We start from the raw sequence: 26030 nt of genomic DNA on the forward strand, positions 1-26030 counted from the left end.
TGTACTTGCTATTGTATTTTTAGAACGTGTATTTCCCCCCCCCTCTCCCCCTGGCACATGCACACCTTTTCTTCTGCAGTGGTTTTCTATGTAATTAATCTGTAAATGCATGCACTGAGTGAAGGGCTGTAGAGAGCACGTTTGCTGCCTGTACCACCCACCCACACACCTGCACACCTAGAGATAAGTACATGGATGCATGAGGCAAGCTCCCACAAAATTCTTCTGGGTTTAGATTCATATTGGATGAGCCTGTAGTGGTATTATTCAGGCTGTCAGAAAGGACTGTTAACACTTAGCAGTATGTGGGAAGCAAAGGAGAGGGGGTGATTTTGTTGCATAGGTGGCTTTGAAAAGGCTTCTTTGGGCTTTGAAGAGATACCCCAAATATTGCTGCTAGGTTTCCAGCAGTCATTTCCAGTCTTATTTTTTCCCTCCCTCCTTCCCCCCCAGCCCCCAAGTCTGTAACAGCCAGAACATAATTCTAGCTGGCTGCTGCTGGCACATAGTATCAAAAGATAAAAATTTAAATTAAAAATCTAACCATTAACGTGAAAGGCAGAGACATAGTCAGGGGCATTTTAGATTAGGAATTATTTTTCAGATTGTCCTTTGGTTCAAAATTGGATTAAATAACTGCAACACAGGGTTGGTTTTGTATCTGTGACAAATAATAAAGTAATTATTTGTCGAGGAGATACCGGCCCTTAAAATATTCCCTGTTGGAAGAATGCATTTTGATTCTTAGCAAGATTGCAACTCTGGACAGACCAGTCCTAGAATTATTAAAGGCTGAAGAAAACATGCATATATATATGTGTTGGATTTTCTGACAGCCCCTTTCATAATTATTCAAAGAATGTGGGAAATGGGACTGTCTTCATGTAACAGCATTGCTATTTTATGATAAATATGACATCTCAAGTGCAAAATTTTGAAATCAGTATTGCTGTGGAAGAGGGGGGGGAGCTGAAATACAAATATACCCCTTTAAACTTTCTGTGGTTTGCTGCTCCTAGGTCAGTGTTTATATGTAAGAATTTGTGTATTTTTATAGTGTGTAATGGACAGGCAAAATAATAAATGCTTAGATATTCACAGCTATATGTAGATAACTACATTAATATCTGCTTAAGACTATAGTTCATTTTAAAGCAATATGTCTTCTACCATTATCTTGGTAGGTCCCATACTAGCATTATATGATACACTTCTGCAGATGGTTGTACATCATTTCTCTGCATCTATTTATGTATTTTAGGTACATTAAAATGAGTAAACCTGCTCTTGAAAACAAACCACTCAGTGCAAAAGTAGTCTTACTGTTAAATTTGACAATAAATACACATTTGAAAGATTGATCAAACTTTACATTAAGTAGATTTCTCACTTCTGGCATGAATTTTTGGAGGAACTGGACTTGCAATTGCTTTTATTAAAGAACACGCTGAGCAGCACGTAAATACCAGAAGCTTTGGCTCATTTCCTTTCCAGCACTGTGGAGCATTCAGCACAGTGACTTGACAAATATGTTTATTGTTAAAACCTCAGCATCTAGTGATAAGGATAGCCCAGCTACATTGAGAGAATGATGTACAGGAGAAAAGAAATAGAGAACAGGCTCTTGGTCCTTCTAAAGGATCATAAATCACACAAATGTAATTGAATAACGAGAGTAGTACTGGTGATGATGGGGTAGGAGAGATGGCAAGGCAGAAGCTGGGAGGAACAGGCATTTACACAACAAAAAGTCCAAGACAGGAGGCAAGCAGGTTGTCTTCAAAATCACTGCTTCAATGATGCTTTGTTAGAAACCCCCTTGACGTTAGTAATCTGTGGTGATTTGTTTTAATAGCTTTACAATGCACATTTGTTTTCTTTTTAATATTGTAGGTTTCCATTTAATTAAGCAGCTGAGAGGCATGAGTGTGGTGTTAGTGCTACTTCCTATGGTGCTGTTTGTTCTGCTCACGGGGGCTCAGCGAGCTTGCCCCAAAAACTGCAGATGTGATGGCAAGATTGTGTACTGTGAATCCCATGCGTTCAGAGACATCCCTCAGAACATTTCTGGAGGGTCTCAAGGCTTATCTTTACGTTACAACAGCATTCAGAAGCTCAAATCGAATCAGTTTGCGGGCCTGAATCAGCTCATCTGGCTTTATCTTGACCATAATTACATCAGCTCCGTGGACGAGGATGCGTTTCAGGGGATCCGCAGGCTGAAGGAATTAATTCTGAGCTCCAATAAAATCACCTATCTGCACAACAAAACCTTTCACCCTGTCCCCAACCTCCGCAATCTGGACCTCTCTTACAACAAGTTGCAGGTGTTGCAGTCCGAGCAGTTCAAGGGACTTCGTAAACTCTTGATCTTGCACTTGAGGTCCAACTCCCTGAAAACCGTTCCCATCCGCGTGTTCCAGGACTGCCGAAACCTGGACTTCCTGGATTTGGGCTACAACCGCCTGCGGAGCTTGTCCCGGAACGCCTTCGCTGGCCTTCTGAAGTTGACAGAGCTGCACTTGGAGCACAACCAGTTTTCTAAGATCAATTTTGCCCACTTCCCACGCCTCTTCAACCTGCGCTCCATTTACTTGCAGTGGAATAGGATCCGGTCTATTAGCCAGGGCTTAACGTGGACTTGGAGTTCCTTGCACAACTTGGATTTATCAGGAAATGACATTACAGGGGTGGAGCCTGGGACCTTCCAGTGCCTTCCCAACCTGCAAAAGCTGAACCTGGATTCAAACAAACTCACCAACATCTCCCAGGAGACCATCAATACGTGGATCTCCCTCATCTCCATCACTCTGTCCGGAAATATGTGGGAATGTACTCGAAGCATTTGTCCTCTGTTTACTTGGCTTAAGAATTTCAAAGGAAATAAAGAGAGCACAATGATATGTGCAGGCCCTAAACACATCCAGGGTGAAAAAGTGAGCGATGCTGTGGAAACATACAATATCTGTGCTGAAATCCAGGTAGTGGTTACTGAAAGATCCTACCAGGCCCCCAAAACTCCCCTGAGACCTCTCTTCATTCCTAAACCTACCGTTTCCAAACTCGAGAGCAATCAGCCAACCTCTGTTCTGCCAAGCCCTTCTGCAGACCTCCCGACCCCTGGAGTGGAACCAGAGTACGAGCACGTTTCCTTCCACAAAATCATTGCTGGGAGCGTGGCTCTCTTCCTCTCCGTGGCCATGATCCTGCTGGTTATCTACGTGTCGTGGAAGCGCTACCCAGCCAGCATGAAGCAGCTCCAGCAGCACTCGCTCATGAAGAGGCGCAGGAAAAAGGCCCGAGAGTCTGAGAGGCAAATGAACTCCCCTTTACAGGAGTATTACGTGGACTACAAGCCAACAAACTCTGAGACCATGGATGTATCAGTTAATGGATCTGGGCCCTGCACCTATACCATCTCTGGCTCCAGGGAATGTGAGGTATGAACCATGATCCTCCTAAACCCATTTCAGCTGCTGGGAAGGAGAGGTAAATGTTTGAAGCTCTTGAGGTGTCTCTAACCACTGGAAAGATTAATGAGATTTTTTTGCTTTTGGGTTTGCTCAGTAGCAAAGTTTATTTCGTTAAATAACAACAGCAGGTTGTGATGATGGGTGTTTGGAATAAGTCAGAGTCATGAAAAATATAGACTAAGTTGAAATAAACGATGAAGGTGTCTGGAGTGTTAGTCCCCATTTCATTATCAGTAGCTACAAGACAGTCCTGTTTTTAATGTTTTGATAGAAAGAGAGGGGTTGAAGAACCTTTTCTCTTTTAAAAATAAATATGGAAACCTCTCTACTCCAGGCCCCATGTCAAATCTTTAGAGGTTTATGGCCTACTTAAAGATAATGGGCTGCAGCACAACCTTGGAGTTAGGCACTCCCTTGTTTTCCTGGAGAAGCAGGAACATAGCAGCTGCCTTATGAGCTCTTCTGAACTTGAGCCTTGTAAAGGCCCCAGGTCAAACTGTACATTTACAAATATCTGAGTTGGGAGAGTGGGATTCGTGGCTTTCTAAAGTTTTCATTTCAGTGATCAGTGAAGACTTAGCTTGAGAGATGACTCTGCTGGGGTTAACAGTTTCACACGCTTAAAGCTGTGTTATGATTTTGACTCAGCAACATGGGAAGCACAAATAGGAAAAGCTCTCAGTGCTTCTCTTGTCTGTTGTTCAGCTGGGGCTGGATTGTCAATGACTCTGTTAATGTCTGTGTATAAAATGTCTTCACTTGTGAATGCCATTGCTTATGTGTACCTGGCAAGGAGGATTTGTGCAATTACATTTCAGTACTTGTTACTAAATCCTGCCCATGATGTGGTATTAGGGGACTGTGGTTGATTTTGCTTTCTTGGTTGGGGACATTCTCCCTGAGAGTGTTTTATGTGCCTGTTGAAATTTATTCCTATCTGTTTGTGCAAATAAGGTTGGACCGTGGTAGATTTGGATCCATGTCTTGGACAAGCAGATGAGCAGTGCTGAGCAGGCTGCAATTCTAGGATCCTGGCTTTTTAAACGTGGATGTTTTCACTTTCTGCCCATAGGGCATCTTTAACATGTTCCATATTTGGCACCTGAAATCCCTGACTGATTTTTGACACTGGAGATAAGGGGAAGAAAAAAAAAGGGTGCATGCTTTGGGGTCATCTTTACTGGATGGTGGTTGTTCTCAAAAAACCAAACCTACCTGTCATACCCAGGTTATTTCTACCAGTCCCATGTGAATGAAAGTGTGTTTATTTCCTGTTAGCAGCACAAGTACAAAGTAAATAATGCTAACAAAGTTACTTTGAATTTTCACTGGCTGTCACAGCGAGCATTAATTTAACCTGAAAAGCTGTCTTGTCTTCATGAACAAGTTTAACACCACTGAAGTTTCGTTAGCTTGAATAAATTGCTGTTTAATTTACATCAGGATGATATAGAGGACAGCTAAATCTGCACACCAGAACTGAAAGTCCATGTAATGAAACCATGACCTGTAATAGAATTTAGATCATGATTATGGTGCACAGAAGATAGAGAATATGTGAGGTTGTTTGGGAGACTAACATTTTTTATGATTGTTTGGATGATGGCAGCTCTCATTGACAGAAGGCCAGCGTGGCATAATCATAATTTCTTCACGTTGATGTTGGTTGTTACAGCATTAAACACAAGAGGACTCCAGTTGGCCTGGTTGCCAGGTGCTGTGGCCCTACCAGAACAACTCATTCCACTCCTCTGTCGAGTTTAAGTGAAGCTGGTGCACAGCTTTACAGGACTCAAGCTGTTCATCCTGTCATCTGTGGCATTCTTGGCATGGTGTAAATCAGTAAGGCTGTGCTGAACCCTGCAGTGCTGTCCCAGGCAGTGCCTGCTGGAAAGTACACTCTGTATTTGTGTGGTGATTTAGTAAGCACTGGCTATCAGTACAGAAGATTTCAGGAGAGAGAAAACAGCACATCCTTGAAGGCACATGTAGTAAGCACAAGCCCCCACAGAAGTACTGTCTTCAGCTTGGATTTAACATTTTTCGTCTCCATAGCTACAAGGTTCCACTTGTAAAAGGATAGATATGCACTGTACAGTATTTAAAAATGGTAAGAAAAAAAAAAATCCTCATAGTGTCTTCAGCAATGGAAAGGTTTTAACATGTTTGGGGGGAATAAAAAGAACATGGAAGATCTCATCATTTATTAATATCTCCCAATGTACGTACTTGTAGGAAAACTGTTGTTTTGTAGAAATGGGGCATAGCCCAGGCCCATCCTCCTGTAGGTCTGACTTGCTTATTCACTGTGCTCAGACTGAGGCTTCAACCAAAAGAAGGACTTCCTGGAGGGGAGAAGAGTGGTTACCAAAATTGAAGGAAATTCATTGCTTAGAAGTTTCTTGATTTCACCACTTTTAGTTATTATTTTCAAATGATTGTCTGTTTCCCCCACACACACCTGTAAGCAGTATGGTGTCCAAAAACTATGTGTCCCACAAAAGAAATAATGACTTAGTGCCATTTTAAGTGGGTGAGATGCCTCAGCATGCTGTGTTGCTGGTACCTGGTGAGAGTGGATGGTTCCTGAGCGTGGCCTGAGGTGGTGTGAATGTTCCTATTGTGTGGATTTTGGTTGTAGAAGTGCCCAGCTCATCTCATCCACAAACCACTTCTTTTCCATGGCAGAATTGGCCTCGGAACAGCCCCCTGAGGGGTTTGTGCAGGTTCTGCCCACGAGCAGGGCTGGGATTGGTTTTGGGGTGAGGTCAGTGAGGTCTGGAGCTCCACCAGAGCAGTGCAGGCACCCGGGACCTGCTCTGTGTCTGCTCCTCCTGCAAGACTGAGCTGCAGGTACAGTCTGGGTGGCTGCTTTCTCAAGGCTGTACTTTATGAATTATTTCTTGTACTACAGAGAAAGTGCTAAGGTCAGGCTTGCTGTAAATGGGAGCAACTCCCTTGGCATCTGTGGGATTATAATCACTGACACCTGGCCTAGGATATTCTGTTCAGTCTGTTGGAGAGGGATTCCAAAATAACTGGATCCTCATGATTCTGGCTCTCCCCATCCAGTTAGGAGACTGCTGCTATCTTATTTTGGTATTTCCTTTGCTTTATGGACGTGCATCTTATTCCTTCTCCTTTTCATATTTATTTGTACATTTGCTGAAGATCTGGGAGGCACAAAAAGCAATTTCACAAACCAAGCTATAATATTATGTATTTCATACATTCCACACACAAAATATCTGTATATAGCACATAATGAAGCTATGTGGGGAGAAAAACAAAAATGCTTCCTCCTTTCCACTGGAAGGTTATTAATCTCCTGTTTCTCAGGCTGACAGTTACAAAACAAGCAAACAGCCAAGTGAACATCTTTTCTCTGCTAAGTGAGCACAGCTGATGCAAAGCCCTTTGAGAGGAGGTTGACACAGACCCTGTGAGGTTACTTCTGTGCTTTCACTTCTCAGTGTCTAACCATACCTCAGCACTTGACAAACAAGCCCACCTGTTCACATCCAAGTACATCCCTGCTGGGGAGCTCCTGGGTTTTCAATTGGAGTGAAGACCAGGGCAGTTGACACTTGTATTCATACATGCTAAATCAGTCATACAAAATGATGCTGACTTTGAATTCTGCTTCCTCCCCTCTTGCCAGTGGGAAGAAATAGATGGATAAAGTAATGGAAAATATGCAGACTTGGGCTGCTCGTCCCTTTGAGCCTAATTTAAAAGGAAATGTTGGCATGCCACTGTTGTCACAAGAAGGAAAAAACAAAATGATCTCCATGGCCCAGATAATGTTTAGTCTATGGTTCCAGTTCTGTAAGGGTGTCCTTAGTTCTGTAACTCAACTCTAGAAGGGCTGCCCAGGGGCTGAGGATGAGTTTAGGGGGTATTGCAACCTCATGAGTGAAATCACTCTGATTCAGCAGAATGTATTGATTATTTTTAAGAACAATTGTACTTCCTTTTAAGAACAATTGTATTTCCTTTGGTCATACAGCTTTATATTTTTATAAGAAATACCCAGCAAGGCCTTCCTGTCAGAGGTTCATTGTAGCAATGCGAATTGGTAAAATTGCAAAATGCATTGGCAAAAAAAAAAAAAATGGGGCAATGCAAAGGAAGGTGATTGCACAGATAGTTACAAAGCCAAGAACATGGGAGGTGATGGGTGAGGAGTTTGGGAAGCAGTAATTGTTACTAATTGTTACTACTAATTGTTACTACTGTCATTGTTTTAGGGCCAAAACAGTGTCATTGCCTTTCCTGTAACCCTCTTTTGGAGCCCTGTTGGGTGGGCATTGTTACATGAGCTTTCTTGTAGCAGTGGCCTCTCTTCTGCCTCTCTTTCTTCCCCTCTGTGTCTGTGGGTGGACCTTGAATTCTTGCTGAGTTGTTAACTGAAGGGTGAATCAATCTATTGAAACTCTGGCATTCCCTCAGTGTTTGTATGGGGAGAGTAAGCAAGGTGCTGCCTTCCCTCAGGAAGCAGGATGTCAGAAGTGGCTTAGGGGTGACATCTTTTCAGCACATGGCCAGAGAGAGTTATGAGGAGAAGGTAAATTTTAGAAATGTCTTCAGGATTAGGATCAAAGGTAGTAATTTGGGTTTGGTACCATTCAGAGCCTTCATCAGCATTGCATACTTGTACATTGCAAGTATCATGGCAATATCCAGAAAGTTGTGCTCTACAAGTGCTGGTCATTTGGCAATAAATGAACAGGGGAAATTTTTTCTGGGCTGAGCACAGTGTGAGATTTCCCAAAGATATTCCCAAAATGACTGCCTGTATTTCCAGAACAACTCAGCCAGCTCTGCCTCGGCAGCAATTGAGACACTGGTTATAAATTAGCAAAAAGGAGCTGCTGAAGGGTGCTGAGCACTTATTTGGGTGCCTAGATGAGAGGTTAGCTTGTCTTAAATTTGGTCTTGCAATACAGGTGCTGCTGAGGCCTTGAAAGTAATTTGCTCTGAGATAACATAGAAACTCAGTGGCAAAAGTAGAAGCAGGAGAACCCACATCTCCAAAATTTTCCCTTAGGCTTGGGGACTTTCCCCCCCACATTTCAGGCATTCCCTTTGCTCTGCTGGCTCTCACCCTGACAGTTATTTGACAGATCTCAGAAACTGCATTGAGGATTCGTGGTCTTGAACACCACATCCAGCAGGGAGGGGACCTGATCATCCTCCCTGCCCTCTCATCACCTCTTTTTTCACTCCCCCTGATTTTGTCACTTTCTAGTAGCTTCAGGATTTAAGATACACATAGTGAGGACTGCGTTGGAAAAGCTTTGTACAAAGGAGAAGAAAATGCTTGTATTCCTGTTGTAATCATTGCCCAGGCCCTGTGAAGGATTCCTGCATTGCTGGAATTCTGACAGATGCAGTTTGCCCTTTTCATCTCTCTTTTCCTTTCTCTCCCCCCTTCTTCTGCTTTTGCTTAAACTCTGTGATGTGCTGCCAGTATTTTAAGGAGGAGGAAAAAAAAAATCAATTTTAGTCTGTTGTGTAGCTCACTCCAGGAGGGAGAATGCCAGCAGAAATAGCAAAGAAATCTGTTGAACCTGTTAATTTGGTTTTGATTTTTCTTTTAAACATGTACACAAAAATAAATAAATAAATAACCCCCCAAAACAACATAATCTAAACAGGGCAAAAAATCTTCTTCATATGTATCCCGCTGCCGGAAACATTCCTCAAACTCTCCTCCAGAATAACAGAGCTGACCTGATTCTTGATGTTAAGACTGTTACCTAAACCACCCAGGCTGGTGCAGCAGAGAGCTCTGAGCTGCTCTGGCTGCTGGGAATAACCAGAGCTGTGGATGTGCTGCTGTACTCTGCTCCTGGGCACCTCCTGCTCTTGGCAGGCTGTTTGCCCCTGCTAGAAGAGACCTGAACATCTCCAGGACTAGAGGTCAGGTCTCAGCTCTGAAGGTGTGTTACCTGCAGGTGTGTTAGCTGCACGTGTGTTACCTGCAGGTGTGTTGCCTGCACGTGTGTTACCTGCAGGTGTGTTGCCTGCACGTGTGTTGCCTGCACGTGTGTTGCCTGCACGTGTGTTACCTGCACGTGTGTTGCCTGCACATGTGTTAGCTGCAGGTGTGTTAGCTGCACGTGTGTTAGCTGCACGTGTGTTACCTGCACGTGTGTTACCTGCAGGTGTGTTACTCCCTCTGAGATAATCTGCCTGCTCTCCTCAGGAGACTGGATGCTTGGCACAGTGGGTGTGCAGCCCTCTGCCATGCCAGCCATGTCCTAAACATTTGGACGTGAAAAATCCCTGTGTGATGCATTCTGGTGCTTGGTCCTTTCAAGCCAGGTATTTTAGGACAGGACACAGATGGGCTGCAGCAGTAAACATTTTTGACACTAATCAGCTTTTATCACATCTGCCTGTTGTGCAGCCAAACAAGCTTCCATTGCTTGTAAATCTCTCCATCTAGACAAAAAGATGACTGGGTCAATTCTGAGGGATTTCCTGGGAGTTGTTTCTGTTCCTAGCTGCAAAATTCCAACTTTGTTAGGAGCCAGAGTGTGTGGTGAAGGGACAGCATGAGAGGGTGTTACTTCATGGGAATGTTGGCTGCTTGGCTGGGTGAATTTGTTTTGCCTTTGCCTTTTGAAGTCACAAAGAAATAGCAAGCTTTTCCTGGTAGATATATCAGCTACGCTGTTGTTTTGGACTCTGAAATGGGAATTATTCAACCTGCAAGAATGGGGAAGGCAAGGAAAGCCAGAAAACTGCTTGTCTGAGATCTCTAGCTGGGTACATTCTAGCTGCAGCTAAATCTCCATTGGTGTTTCTTAGTTCAAGTATAGATCAATGCATACAAACGATTTTTAAAATCATATTTGGGGTTCTTCAGATAGATTTAAACATATTTGGCTAGAATATGAGAAGTTCATGGGTGCTAGCAAGCCAGAGAGGCTTTCCTAAAAGCTTTGTGGTCTGAGGCTGTGTCTGTCAGTAGGAAACTCCTGACAGCAAACAACAGGACTTGGTGAGGATGCTTGAACTTCTCTTTGTTTTCTATCCTTTGTGAGACAAAAAAAGCAAGGACTTTTGCATAGTGCTTTTAATCAGAAGTTCTTAAAACTTATTTGATAAGTAATAATATTGTGATTCTTCCTTCCTGTATCATATGGATAGACCTGAGTTGTGTGGTTTTGCTCATTTTCAAACTCTATTCTCATTAAAAATCAGCTTTGCCTTCTGTGTGATGGCCTCTAAAACCCCAGATGATTCTTCACTGCTCTCATCTTTTACCAACACATCCATTTGGATTATCTTTGTGTCATGATGGATGCTTTAAAGGGAACCAACGAGGCCATCAAATCCTTGCCCTGGTTCAACTGGCATTTGTTAATGTTCTAAATTGTCTTGGGCCTGAAATGTGCTACTTCTTAAATTTAGAACGATGTGATTGCCTGAAGCCTCCCCATGTGTTAATTAAATCATCATAATTGTGCATTCTTGAGACTGACAGGTTATAAATAGTTCTTCTTCTCCTCTCCCCTCACCCCCCCAGTAATTTGGTATGAATGACAGGCAAAACAGCTATTGTTTAAACTGTACATCTGATACCATCCTTCCCATTCAGGCTCCATTTCTCTGCTATTATTTGATTGTCCTGAAATAATCAACAGTGTCATTCTTAAAGGCTAGTTAATTACTATGCACTTCTCACATTATGTGAAGATGAGAGAAATTATTTTTCTGGATCCTCATTATCCATTTAATTTAACAGAAGGTTTATTAAGGAGTACTGAAGGTCAGAGCAGATGGTCAGTGTCTGTGTGTACACACACGTCAGAACAGACAGAACAAGCCTGAAGATTAATACATTTTACTAATAATTTTTTTCCATATATAGTGTCACGTCTCATGCAAGTTTTTTGGAAATAGAGGCCTCAGTGTTCTTAACCCAGTTTTCCTCTGTTGCTCCCATGTGGCAGGTCTTCACCTGGGGAGGAGTGGAACTGCTGTGTTCTAACTGGCAAGAGGCAGAACAACTTAATGAGATTACACATTGTTTGGAAACAAACTCTGATTACAGTCATTTTCACTTAGTGAAAAAAAAAGAGAAGGAAAAAATGCTGCAAATACTGAAACTGACCGAGAATTTGTACAAAGCACTACTTGACTTTTGATCTTCCCTAGCTTCAGAGCAGCTCTGTCTCATGGGTGTGAGAAGAAGGCAGAAATGATGTCAGAGGGAACATCCTCAGGCTTGCTTTAGGCATAACCCCACCAGGCAGTTATGCATTGCTCCCCTGGAACGTGGAACATTCTGGGTGCTGTGCACAGCTCTCATCTGTGGGAGGGCTTAAGGCTGGAAGTTAATTTGCTGCTCTGGATCCTTCTTCCTTTTCCAGGCAGACAAAGAAACTGTAGTGGTTACTTGAAGTCAGAGATATGTTGTGCTGACTGGCATAATTCAGAATTAAATAAGATTGAAGAACATATAAGCAAGAGGTTTGACACTGGAGGCTCAACCTTTCTGTGCAAGGCTGGAGGAATGTTCTTCTTCCTTAAGAGTCTGGAAAGCAGGGTGATCACCAGTCAGCCCTGGAATCCTGGAGGCCACAGGATTTGGGAACTGTTCCTAACTCCTCTGTTAACTTCTTGTGTCATTGAGGAGATTGTTTCATTGCAAGCAATCATACTCCAAAAGACAAAAAGAAAGTGAGGTCACATTGACTTTGAGTAGAGTTTAGCATTGAAACCAATCCTTAAATCTGGGAAAAATTCTCCTGTCTCGTAGTCTTTGCCTTCCCATCTGCTTCCACCCCAGGGCACTGGAGCAGAATTGCCTTCCACTCTCTTCCTTGCCCAGTGGCCACTTGAGCAGGGCTGGGGCTGGAGCTACAGCTTCAGCAGAAAAGAAAAAGGTATTTTCTGGAGCCTTGAGGGCCTCCTCCTGAGAATGTTAAGCATAAAAGCCAGGCTGAAGTGGTCTGCTGTGCCTTGGTGTGGTATTAGCAGATGCCTATTTAGTTCTTCTAAAATGTCTACAGTATGTTCAGATGCAACAGAGACTGACTTCCAGCTACTCAGGTGCTCCCTTGTCCCAGTGGTTTTCTGCAGTGCAGTGAAATGGAATGATTTTAATGTAAATTTCTGATCCATTTCTTCCCCCAGCATTATAATTTTCTTTTCCAGTGCCTCTAAATCACATGGTAGGCTTCTGGCTTAAAAAGCCACATCAATGTCACATGCAAAGTGAAATGGGGAAATGAAGACAATTGGTGTGTTTTGCAGCTGGAAACCAAACTGTACAAATCAAAATGGGAAGTGACCCAGTAGAGATTTTGGATTATTAGAAATTCTTATTTGAAAAAAAAATCTAGGGGTATTTTCTTTGCTGACTTTTCTTTGTTGAATATATTAAGAGTCCCAGTGAGCACAAAGCTTCAACAATATGAGGCATTGATTAACCTTTTAGTATTTGTTATTAGCTCCCAAACATTTATTACATTAGCTTTTGAGGACCAGGTCCAGACTTCTTTTGTCTTTGGTAATAGTCAGGGGACTAAAATTACCAGTGCCTCAGGCAGTTTTTCACACAGGCCATAGGTAGAAGCCAGGCTCAGCATCCTGTATTTCACTTCCTCTCATGTCTATTGGAGATTGGAGGGGATTTCACCCTGACAGACATACAACATTTCCAAAGGAGAAGAGACACTCAGGTGTCTGCTCCTCCTTCTGTTTCAAGGGCCACCAAATGTCCCAGGGTCCTTTCTTTGGACCAAGAGTGGCTCCAGAGTCACTTGAAGACTTGGAGGGGAAGCTCCACAGCTCTGATAATTTGTTGCAAAGGTTAAAAACCTTCACAGTGAAAAATAACTGATCCAGCTGTTAAAATTATCCCTTTCTCCACAGTGACATTAAGCTAATCGGAGAGGAGGACGTGTCTGATATTTAATGTGTGGCTGAGGAGGGATCTGTGGAGGTTTCCCAGAACTTTACCTTCCCAAACCCCAACAGCTTCAAAGACCTTTCTTGATACCTTGTTGCAAGTTTTTGGTCGAAGTTTTTGTCACTTGGAAAAACGTCTGATGTGTTTATTTGTGTTTATTTGTATGTGTTTGGCTTCTCAGCAGCCATTGCCCACTTTGTGGGAAGCCCTGCCTGGTGTCCTGGGGAAGTGCAAAGTGCACTGGTTTGCATCTGGGTGAGTTGGGTGTGTAAATTCAGATACAGCAAATATCTGGGTCAGCTTTATATGTTCAGAACATGCAACATTGCTTTTCCAAATTATTTTCATACTGTTATCAGCTTTTATTTCAAAAAAACCAAATGCTTTTTTGGAATGCTGTGATAGGAAATAACGTTGGTGATATTTCTGGAAAGCTTTTCATGTGATGTGCACAAATGGTTTAGCCCTGCAGTGGAGTGAGCTGAAGTCTGGCTTTAATGTGCATTCCACAGAAGAACTGAAATCAGTGGGTTTCCTGTCTGGTTCTCCAGATTCTAAATCACATTTCTGAGTAGTGTCATAGGGGTAGTGTTTAACTTTGGTTTTGTGCTTATTGTCAAGGGTGCAAGGTTAAATGAATATGTTCTTTCACTGACAAACTTGAAATTACACTGCTCAGTTCCTGTTCAGCTACATCAAGGGTTCAAGTGGAAAAAAAAAAAAAAAAAAAGTAAAACCTATTCCCTTTTTAAAAAAATACATTGTTATTTTCAATCTCCACTGGGTGGGCAGGTTAGAGAGGGTTTGGGTTAGCCCTACTTCAATTAATTAGTTGCTATGTATAAATTTTGTAAGAGGTTTTTAATGTACTGGTTAATCATTGATGAATATTAAAACAGGATAATCCCATAAATAAGAGGTCACATGTGATTTCGGATAGTTTCTTACAGCATGTATTAATTATTTATTAATTCTTAGTAAGCTATTTACAAATGCATCCCAGAGCTGAAATGTACTCAAATGAGCCATAGTCACTAAGCAAATAAAAACCTCAGAAAACAAGTATGTACTGCACAGAAACAGCAATTTACTGATGCAGGGCAACTGGCTTGAAGCATTCACTGAACAAAAGAAAATTTATCATTGTTTGTATTTGATGCTGAGATTAAAGATAGAGACTCTGGACCCATCATTGAGTCAGTTTCCAGTCTGGAAGACAGCATTGTAAAAGGTCAGCTCTGTTTTGGAGGTCTCATTTTGGCTGGCCTGTGATTTAGGACATTTTAAACACAGGAGTTATGTGTTTTTTCAGAACTGTAGTCAAGAGGCTCAGCATTCACCCCTTGGCATGGGAACAGAAGGGCCTTGCTCTAGCTGATTACATGGCACAGCTCTGGGGCATTTGCCTACCAGAGCCCTTGTTTGAAGCAAAGGTTCCAAATCATCCCAGGGGAGACAGATGGGAGTCAGAACTTGGGCTGTCCAAAGACTCCCACTGATACAAACCACAGAGAAGTACCTGGGAGCTGCAGGAGACTTCTGGCAGTGTTTGCCTCCATGTTGGGTGTTGTGCAGTCTGGTGTTACAGCCAGAGAAGCTGTGGCTGCCCCATCCCTGGAGGTGTTGAAGGCCCCAGGTTGGATGGGGCTTGGAGCCCCCTGGGCTGTGGGAGGGGTCCCTGCACCTGGATGGGTGGCACTGGATGAGCTTTAAGGTTCCTTCCCACCCAACTCATTCTGTGATGAGGCCCAGTCTGCTGCAGAAAGCAGAGCACGACAGAGTTGGGTGGGAAATGCAAGTCTTGTAATGAGACTCCATTGCCCTTCAGTTAGGAGAGTACTGGAATTGTTAGAGCTGGAAACCTTAAAACCAGACCTGCAAGACCACCATTCCTCTCCCAAATAGCAGGAGCACTGTGCAGTGCTCCCTTCAGTGACAGAAATCATTCAGGTGCAGTAGTTATTGCCAGAAATGCCTCACTTGTGAGGTGCTGTGCTGATAAAAGAGCAAAGTGTGTGGTGTTGTATGTGTCAGTTATTTATGGATATGGTACAGTCAGATCACATGCATGATTTGTTCTTTGAATGCCAGAGTCTTTACAGCAAAAGAAAAAAAATCAGCTCTCTTCTTATGTTAACTTAATCAATATTTATATATTGTGATCTCATAGCAAGCCAGTGTTTATGGCTACTTGTCCCTGTGCATCAGGCTGGGGCTTTGTTTTAGAGTGCTGCAATATTCTTTTTCTTTCAGGTAGGCACTTAAATTTTTTTTCTTTCTCCTTGTGTTGATTGCTAATTATATGGATGCAAGATTTGCTTTGTTTCCATTTAAAAGTGTTTGCTTGGGACTATTTCATCATCACCTTTGAATCAGACAAGCACATGAATATCAAACAGAGAGCTGTTAGAAGCTTTGCTTGCCACCTGTCTGCCTTCCAGTGAGTCAGTTCTGATTATTTTATTTCCACTTCTTCCTCTTTCTGATGTTTTACTATCTGAAGTATTTCTTTCCTTCCTTACCCTTTTTAAAAAATTTTATTTGGCATGTCTTTTTACCTACCTCTGAGCCTCAGCTGCTTTCTTCAAGGAAGAACTTGCCAGGTTTCTTTACAATAAGGCTCCTCAGAAAAGGCATCTGCTGCTCTATTGCTGTCCATTTTTTTTCTTTTTTTTAAAAGGCAGTTTGAAGTGATAAATCCCCCCTCATTTTTTGCAAGGCTATCTTAATTTTTCTGGCACAAAATCATTTATCCATTAAAAGTGTGATCATTATTTTCCTCCCATTTTTACTTTCCATAGCAATAGTTTATTGTAGTGGAGCATCATAGAGGCTCTGCTGAATTTGACCCCCCTATTCCAGGTGCTGAATACACTTGTGCACTGTCTCTTCTACAGTGATCTGGCTGCCTGAACAGCCTGTAAAAATACTTACGAATTGTCCCAAATTGTCCCTCAGTTTTATTCAGGTCTGTCAGACAAGTAGAGCTAGCATGGCATGGGGCAGTTTTAGACCAATTAGAAATGTTGTTGTATCAGTGTGACCTTGTACCTGAGCTCAGCACTGGGTGCTCTGGGCTCAGGGGCCTTCTTCTAGCACCAGGGTACAAGGAGAAGGACTCCTCATTCTCACTGCTGTTTTTTCCCTCCCTGCTCAAGTTCCTGCTCAGTTTTCCCACCCCATACAAAGCACTGTTCTGGCATTAGGTGGGTTTGTTCCCACCCAGAGACCCACTGTGTGCTGAGCTGGAGGGTTTGGCTCAGAGCCTGGCAGGTCCCCTGGCTGCAGGGGATCTCTCTGCTCTTGTTTCTTAGTCTGGTGACTTGGCTAGGAGGTGGCTGTGTCTTCTTACAAGTTTTTCCTCTTGTGCTGTTCACCAGACCTTTGGCACATGGATTTGATTTTCATAATCTCCTTTCTCATATAGAAAATCCTACTGAAGCTAAGATACTGTGTAATGGCTTCAACCACAGATACACAACAGGATCAGGACTTCCCAGGCTTAAACTAAGTTTTCTTTTTGAGCTGTCTGAGAATGTTGCTGTCTTCCTTCAGAAGCATTTGAGAAACTCAGATTTACCACGGCTGGGTTTAGCACTCCATTGGTATTCATTCCCTAACAGGAATCCTTTCTGCCTTTGCCATGAGGGATCCATTTTGCAGACAGCTGAGATAATGTCTGGGAGTTTGGAGCATACAGCCCAGTGGGCATCTCTGCTTGGTGAGAAACACCATGCTCAGTCTTTGGATATTCCATTTATCAGCAAGACTGAAGGCTTCAGCCCAGCCCTGACTGCCTTTAATTAACACCCAGGAACATGCCCAGGGCTTCACTGGCCATTGCCTTTGGTGGGAAGCCAGGTCTGCCCTGCCCAGCCATCCCTTTGGGTGCTGCAGCAGCAGAGGGGGGGGGGAGAATCCTCTTAATGAGCACAGAAAGTGAACCATGCCAATTAGGAGATTATCTGCACACTCCCAAGATCTGAGGAATGAGCTCCTCAGGAGAGATGTGCACTTCCCCTTCATCTGAACTGCTTTGGAAGAGGCTTATCAGAAAATGGTAGTTGGATGCATATGGGCAGTCAGATGAACAGAAATGGGACACAAGAAGTATTTATGGAAACAAGGCTGTGAAATGAAAACTGGGCTGGGCTGGGACATTTCTCCATTCCAAAAATAAAGAAAGACCTTGAAACCCTCTCAGTAATACTGGTAGGGAGTACTAGTGTGTGCTGACCCATTTGGGCCACGCTGTTTGTGTGGTGACTGTTGTATGATCAGTCCCTGAGAATGACTGCAGAACAGAGAAACTATTGCACCAGAACAAAGTATCAGGAGGAGGGGAATGGTGTCAGCTCTAACTGTTGATGTCCTCCTGCAGTATCCTGAGTCAACACTTTTGTAGTGAAAACTGTTGAATTGGGGAGAAGAAGGAGCAGTAGGAACCACTCAGCCCCTTTCCTCACTGGAGTGTGTGTTTCAGGCTGGGTGGGATGGGCTGCTCAGCCCATTGATCAGTGGGGTGGTAGCCCAGCTCCAGCACCCTGCTGCTCTGGTGACCTGGCAGGGCAGCACATGGGACGTGTGGAGGGGAAGGATGGGTGCTGAGCACATCTCTGTGAATGTCATGGGAGAGACAGGAGGCTCTGCCACTGGGCAGTCAGTATCAGATCTTACCTCCAAGTTGTCAGCTTTAATTTCAGCCACATGGACTAGAGATGAAAAGATTCAGTGCTCTGGAGTGCTGTGGCCTGTGTGGAAAGCACTTGCTAATCCTCAAGTAGCTTCTTAAAGGATGACTGGAAACCTTGTTTTGTGTTTGTGATGCACTCAGAACACTGGGTTCCTGATCCACAGGGGCAGAACAGCAAAAGGAAAGAATATTCACAGGAATAGTCAAGTGCAGAACTTTGACAGCCATCCCAGAACTAGAGACTCACTTATTCTCTCTAGCTCAGGTTTGAAATGCTCTGTGGAGGGGATGGCACAGCTGTTGTACCTGTTTGGTGGCTACAGAGAGGGCTCCTGTCTCCAGAGCTGGCTGCCTGGAACACCAAACTTTCCCTCAAAGAATCCATGCATCCAAATTTATGCAGTTATAATAAATAAATTCATAAATATAATTAAAAATAATAAATATAATAATAATATAATAATTTTCAGTCTCTGGATGATCCCCAACAGCAGGAGTTGTCAGTTTTTCCATCTGTACTTCAAGAGGAAAAACATAAAATTGAGCCCCAGCGTTGTTCCTTTGGAGAACACTTCCTTGGGAGCCCTGGGAGCTGAGTCCAACTCTCACACCCCACACAAGTGGCTTCTCTTCCTGGGAGTTCAACCTTCCCTTTTAACTTGGGCCAGTTTGGACAGTGCACTTCTCTGGGGCAGTGCCATGCAAACCCTTCTGTTCCTAGGTCTGTGAGCTTCCTTCTCCACTGGGGCCTCTAAAGTCTACTGAAATAAAAATAATAATAAATTTGCCCTTTTCACAGTAGTCTTTAGCTTTTCCTGCCATTTAGAAAAGCAGATAGCACATAACTGTATGAAAATGTCATTTGCAAACATTTACCTCTCCAGTGCTCTCTGTGGTTTCATGGGATGCTTTCTAGAATCACACAGCTAAGAAATTGGAATCATTTAGTACTCTGGTATTCTGGGACTGCCTGAGCAGGATTAGAAAAAGGCACAAGGGAAACCAAACTAACAAGCTCTTGAACAAGGGGGCTATCAAAGTTGTTTAGAGGAAAATTAAGGAGAAAAGAAGAGATACTTAAAAAGGCTTCCTTACCAATAGTCCTTTCTTTTTTCTGTTGTCTCATGACTTTTATGGGCCTGAGCTCTTTATTTATCTATTTATTTTTAAATTGTGTGATGGGCTTTGGTCTTTCATCTTGTAAGGAATGGCCAATACTTCTCAACTGAACAAATCTCACTTTCCTCAATGCTTACTGAAAAGATTTAAAGACAATCTAAAACCAAAATGGGTGTTTATGTGGATTTTAAATAATTAACAGGAATGTTCCCTTGGGTGTTTTAGGTGCCACAATGCCTACCTAATAGGAAGTTGAATCTGGTGTTGGGAATGCTTTCAGACTTCCTTGGAACACTGGAGCTTCAAGGGCTGGGGCCCTGGCTTTGGTCAGTATCCAAGATATCCAAGGACATCCTGGTCCTTGAGTGTGCTGTATGAGCAAGAGAGAGCAAAACCAGTCTGCATTCTGCCAGTTGTTTTCTTTCCCTTTGTATACAGAGTGAATAAATGGATTTCTCCCTGTTCCCTCCTGAGTCAGCTGGAGTTGGCAGTGGGGTGGTTGGAGTGAGCTGCAGAACACACGTGGGGACATCTGTGCTTGCAGCTCTGTGTGGCCTTGTCTTAGACTGCAGGAATTCTGTCCTTTGAGAATATTAAGAATTAAACTTTTTATTCCCACTGTGCTTAAGATAGCCAGTGGGCCACTTGTCCCAAGGCCTCACTCTTTGTGTAGAAGGTTTGGGTTTTACCTCAGTGCTGGGGCTCTTGGCCTTTGCAGTCTGTAGTGCAGTGGGGATGCCTGCAAAGTCTCATTCTCCACTACCTTGTCATGCTGCTGTTACTGCTGGGTTCACCAGTGCTGTGGTACATATAATAAGAGGAATTAAGCAAAGGGTATTTTTTGTCTAGATATAAAATTAATTCTGTTTTTTCTTATTATTATTATTATTGTAAAATACTAAACTCAATTGCAGATAGAATAAGCCATCTGGTTCCTGTCACAGCTGCTGTATATTACATACATATGGGGAAATTGCTTATTGATTTAACCAAGTGTGAACAAGTGCTACTAGGAAAGCACAAAAGTATTGGTAATGCTAATAGATTCTATCAGAAGTGACATGCTGCACTTGATTCTTGGCTACAGGGCATCAACTTTTAACCAAGGATTTTAAAAAAAAATCGGTTATTTCTATATGGATGACTGCACTGTTAAAGCTATAAGGAAAAATTTCTAGGAGAAAGAGAGGCAATACACTTAAAGACAACCATGTGTGCATGTTTTATTGACCTTACTGAACTTCATGTAGTAGAATTAGGCCTGGCTCCTGCAAAGTTTTGGAGTTATTTATGTCACCTGAATCATCAACAGAGTATCCGTGTTGCCTGCATGCTGCTGCTCCAGCATCTGCCCATGTACATTTAACCAGTTATGTGCATGGCCTGGACTTTATTTCTAACCTATTTGACAGGTGAAACCCCTGCAAGAAAGCTGTTCAGAACAACCTCAAAATTGGTGTATTCCTGCAGTGATTAAGACATCTCAGTGTTCAAATGAACTGCTCTTGTAGGACTGCAAGTTGAAAAATTACAATACGTTTTGGGAGGAAAATTGGAATAGAGCCTAAATTTGAGAAGACTGATTTGTTCTGAGACTGTTTCAATCAGAGAATGAAAAAAAAGGTACAGAGTCTGTGAAAAGAGCCAGATAACAGAAAACCCTCTGGTTTTACTGTGTGAAATTCCTTAGAAATTCACTGCTGTAGCCTCAGCTTTCCGAAGGAATTTTTTCCTTAGACTTCTATAGTTGAAACTTCTTTCTATGTTTATGCTTTGACTTTGGGCATCTCACAGATGTGTTCTCTCTGCATTTGTATTTTAGAAACTATCATCTCTTCTTGAAGTAATGATCCTGTCTTTTTATTGCCACTGTAACTGAGAGGGGAATATTACTCACTTGGAAACAATTATGGCTTTTTGTCATGGTTTCCAAATGGTACCTATTTAGGCCCCCTTGAGTGAATCATTATTAGTAGAATTGCTTACATAGCAATTTAGTTCTACATCTTAACAAAGTCTACAAATAAAAATGCCAAAGGAAGAGCAGGAAGATCATTTCAATGGATGCCATGAGGTACAGTCTTTATTTCAGCAAGGAGGAATTGCTTAGCACCATGCTAACTGTGTTACCCTGTAGCCTTTGTCACCATTTTTAGAAGAGTGATATTCTCTCAGCTGTACTTGATCTTTTCTTCTTTTTCATCATCTTGGTTTGCATTGCCTGCTTCTTACTTCAGAATTCCCTTCAGCCTTCTCCCTGTTGATGTCTGGAGACGTGATCTTGATTGTGTATTTGGAGATGAGTGCTTCTGGCTTAAGTGTCCAGAGATATTTTTACAAGGCCAAGTTAAGAAACCTACTACATGTGTTCTTCATCTTTTATATTTAATGTAGGTAGCTGGAAACTGTGGCTCACAGTGGGTGTCATTTGATCTGACTTTTGCAGAATGAAAACCGTGTGTTTGTGAAGGGTTCTGTAGTGATTTTGCTCCTAAAATTTTAAACAGCTAATTAATCTTGTGATTTAGTCTCTGGTGGAGATGAGTGATCTTAGCCTTGTTTATACACATGTAGAGAAGGAGGATCAAGGTTGCAGTGAAGTAGCTCAGGGCTTTGGGGTTCTGCCTAGTTCGGGTCTGCTCTCTCACACAGCTGCTTTGCCATCTCTGCACCCTCCCTGGTTCTGATCCCCAGTCAGGGTGGTAGCTCTGGCTTTCTCCAGAAGGCAGGAGGACTTCTTCCTGAGGAAGAGTGGGGAGTGCAAGGGTGGGTGCTGCTCACTGGACTGAGGCAACCCAATGAAAGAGATTGCAAAAGACTGGAATGCTAATATAGCCATCTAAGCATGAATTTACTGATGAGTTTGGGTACAGGACTCTGCTGGCTGCCCCACTTGTGCAAAGTGGAGTTTGCTCACAAATGCACCCAAGTAAGGTAAAGGAATTGTTCAAGTGGTCTGTGACCTAATATCCAAAAGGAACCAGGGTATTTGAGCACAGAGGTCTTGATCCAGGCTCTTGATATACACAGATCTCTGCCCGGATCCTACACTTGACTCAGATTTTCCATACCTACTCTGCAGCTGCACTGGGTGACCATTCTTGGGAAAGCTTTGACTGTGGTTGTGATGCTGTTGACTGAAAAGAAGCTGATCAATGGCTGTAGCATCCTGATGAAAAACCTAAGGGAAAAACAGAATGCGTTTGCTGCAAAAATACTCAAGTGCAATTTTCTGAATTCTTAATTTGGTCTTGAAAATGTGCCAATTCATCTCTTTCTTCAAGCAGGAGCTCCTTGGGCATTACTCATTGTTTGTGTAGTTTCAATGGAACAGCTCCACATGAAGAGTGTTAATGCATCCATTAGCTGTCAGTTGGCCCAAACCTGCCTGTGTTTGCCTGTTGGTTTCTAAACTTGGGCTCAAAAACAGAGATGTGAAGTAGCACAATCTGCTACTCAATCATGGTATTTCACATACATTTAGAAAAAAAGACAGTGGGATGAGATTGTGGAGTTAGACTCCCAGAAGAATCCAGTTTCAGGAGGTTAATAGCAATGACTCATCTAAACATAAAATATTTGATTTTTCATTTTCCCACTGCACTTGATTTAGGAGAAATTCATTTTTGCATCTGTCAAGAGTAATGTATGTACACAGCCTGTCAGGAACTGAGTGTGATTGCCAGTTGTGTAATGAATCTGCTCTCTGACTTCATAAATGAGGTCCCAAATCCTTTATGAAACTGCATGTTAGTTTTAGCAAACAAGCTGAATGTAACAACTGTCTTTATTAAACATTTCCTTAAGCCGTGAAGAGTTGCTCCCATGTGGCAAAAAGGACCTATGGAATTCAGACTCCTCAGTCCCAAAAATTTTTAGTGTGGAATGTTTCTGGAAAAGTTGCAGAGGCAAAAGCTGAAGTGCTTGGTCTTTGCAGGTGAAAATCACATTCATTTTTTGTGGGTTTTGCCTGAAATGGATGTGCACTTCATTGGCTTTTGTAGATCATTTACCTAGGGCCTAGAACTATGAAAACCCAAATGTTGAAAGTTTTGAAAAAAAGCCAGATGATTTTTGGTGAAACTCCTCATGAAAAATAATCCTGTGTTCTTTTAGCATGAAATGCAGGTGTGTGTGCTTGCAGTAGTATCCCTTGGACTAAGTTTGGCAGCTGTAAATCCAAGTACACTGTCCAACAACTGAGAGTGGGCTGCTCTGACTTTGAAAATTTCCACCAGCTTCACTTCTTGGCTCTGTTACTGGGGGAAAAATAAAAGCAAGGCAGTATCTGCAGTGGTGGTTTGGAGCATATTAACCTGTGATGTTTATGGATAAGTTACATTTGTCTTGTGTATAGTGGAGCTTTTATTACATTAAAAGCCCTTCTTAATGGTAATCCTGCACTTTTTCAGAGTATTTTCTTCCTCAGTCCCAGAAGCAGATATTCAAGCTCTTAATATCAAAGAGTTTTTAAGAGTTTTTTAGGTTTGTTTGTTGGTTTGGTTTTTTTTCCTTTTTTCTGTAGTAACTGAGCAGCCAGTTGATCAGACTGGGGCAAGTACAGATGTGTCTAGTGACTTCTGACTTTTCTAACCTTAATAATACCAATTTAAGGCACCTGGATGGCTTTGTTACTTTAGCAGCCCGGTTATCAGAGGTGTTGAACATCAACTGTAACACTCTGAAGCCTGTGGAAGCTCCTGGTATTCTGTCAAATCAAGAATCCATCTGATCTTACCTGATAAGTTCAGCTGGTGTGATCTCGTGTGTCAGATGAAGTCACACCTCTGGTTCAAAGAAAGATCCTGTAACATGGCAATAAGTCATCTCACTTTTAATTTCCTTAGCAACAAGGGAGCTGTTAATGCTTCCTCCTAGTACCTAATTTGTACTGTGTATTTTACTTGATGACAAAGGATCAGTAGATACCAATTTCAACTGATCACAGCTCTTTGAAAGAGTGTAGGTGATATAGCTCTGAGTTATGGTAAAAATAATTCAAAACTGAATGCTCCACATAGTTAATAATAATGCTTAAGCACCTTACATCTTCAAGAAGCTGTACAAACATTAACTAATTAGTACCCCAACTAATACATAATACTCCATCACGGTATGTAATTATGTATTACTATTAGAGCTGGAGGAATTATTCGTTGTGAATAAATTATCCAGCAAATTTTGCTTTTTTCCCCTACTGTCAGGAATTTGTTTGCAAAATAGTCCCAGGTGCTGTGGTCGTGGTTGATCTCACCTTTGCCACGATGACAGCAAACAGTGTCCTTTCTGTTCTGTGTAATCTGTTCCTTTATTTTTTGATGTTGGTTTGGGACTGTTCTCAGTTTGTAGCAGCACCTCCAGGCCTCGTTGTGCAAGGTGCTGCACATTTGTACTCCTTGGCCTGAAGGGAATTGCTTTGAAGAGAAGGAACAAATTGGTGAGCAGGGAAATGGACACAGAGGGAAGGAATAAAAGGTTGGTCCATGATCACAGAGCACGGCAAGTAAATCCATTCTGTGTCGTTGTGTTAGAATCAAATGCAGGTTTCTTGTAATCCATTCCCTTAGACAGTGCCTTTTCTCTTAATCAGGTCATAACAATGTCACAAAAGTCAGTGTCACAAGATGTTTGTAGGTTAAAATTTCCCTGCTTCAAAGAGGACAGAACAAGAAAAACTAGAAGTATTATAAGGAATGTTTTAAAAATATGCACAGATAAAAAGATTCAGTCTTCATGGTTAAGCCAGTCTCAGACAATGAGGAAAAAGATTACGTTTTTGTTTGGTAAAACATTTTTCATCTTCTTGCTATGGAGTGTCTTGTGGCCTTAGCTGATCTAGCTCATTTGCATGGTGGAACTGAAAGGCCCTGGCTCCTGAATACTATGGGAGTTCTTTTCTGTGTCAAACAAGGTTGTCCCTTTATGGAAAATGCCACTACAGATGCATTTCTTACGGTACCTCCTCTCCTGTCTGCCATATTCACACTTTCTGGTAACAGTTGCTCTGATTTTGGTCTGCTGTTCAAAGCCATACACTAAAAATTACCACTTTAATTTTCTGTGTTAAATGCAGATGGAACAGAAGGCTAAGGGTGATAGATCTGCAAGGAAGTCTCTTGTCACTTTTTCTACTCTATTTTAAAGCAGAGGAGGTGAAAATACAAATGTGGTCCAAATGCTGAACTTAGTCTGTGAAAGCTCCAGGGATTATCCTGGTGGGCACAGCACTGGTAGGGTAACCACAGCAACTGGGTGCTTTTTGCACTCTTTGCAGTGACTATCAGATAATTCCACTGTCTCATCAAATGCACTGTGTTTATAAATATCTGCCTTGAACATGCTTCCCAGAATTGTTCTTCATCATTCGATACTGACTGATTTTAATGGTGTTTCATTAAAAAAATATAAAAAGATTTAATTGAGAAAAGAAAGGGAAGGACATGCTTGCCCCAGAAATAAATGTGTCTGATCTGATTGCAGAATTCACACTCAGTCTGTGCAGGTGCACAGTTAGCTGTCTGATCTTCAGAGAGTTTAAAATAAAAAGGCATTAATTAATCCTTAAAGCAGCTTTCATGCATGAATCTTGTCAAGAAGTAATCTCCTCTGTCAAGGGAGGATGGGTCAGAAGTCTCTTTGTGTAGGTAGTTTCCTTTCCCAAGTTAAAGCAATGACACCTGGAATCACTTAAGGAGAAGCCAGAACATCTTTGTGCTGTCACCACTTTTCTCTGGGATTTGTGGGTGGAAAACTTGCTGGCTGCTCTTGAGGCCAAAGACTTGCCTCCAGTGACTGAGCACTCAGAGACACCAAC

General features: G+C 42.3%; 1 protein-coding gene across 6 annotated transcripts in view; it reads left to right on the forward strand.

Annotated features, from left to right (window-relative positions):
* LRRTM4 (leucine rich repeat transmembrane neuronal 4) overlaps positions 1–26030 on the forward strand; it is a 397419-nt gene that overhangs the window by 216934 nt on the left and 154455 nt on the right. For 5 of the 6 annotated variants that reach the window (XM_071729320.1, XM_071729323.1, XM_071729321.1 and 2 more), the window contains one exon: positions 1894–3440. In XM_071729320.1, the coding sequence (XP_071585421.1) occupies positions 1894–3440 (1547 nt within the window). Of the gene's footprint in view, positions 1–1893; positions 3490–26030 lie in introns of all 6 variants that reach the window. The other variant, XM_071729325.1, reaches the window with a different exon arrangement.

The sequence above is a fragment of the Heliangelus exortis genome, chromosome 30 (genome assembly GCF_036169615.1).
Source record: "Heliangelus exortis chromosome 30, bHelExo1.hap1, whole genome shotgun sequence".
Taxonomy (NCBI): Eukaryota; Metazoa; Chordata; class Aves; order Apodiformes; family Trochilidae; genus Heliangelus; species Heliangelus exortis.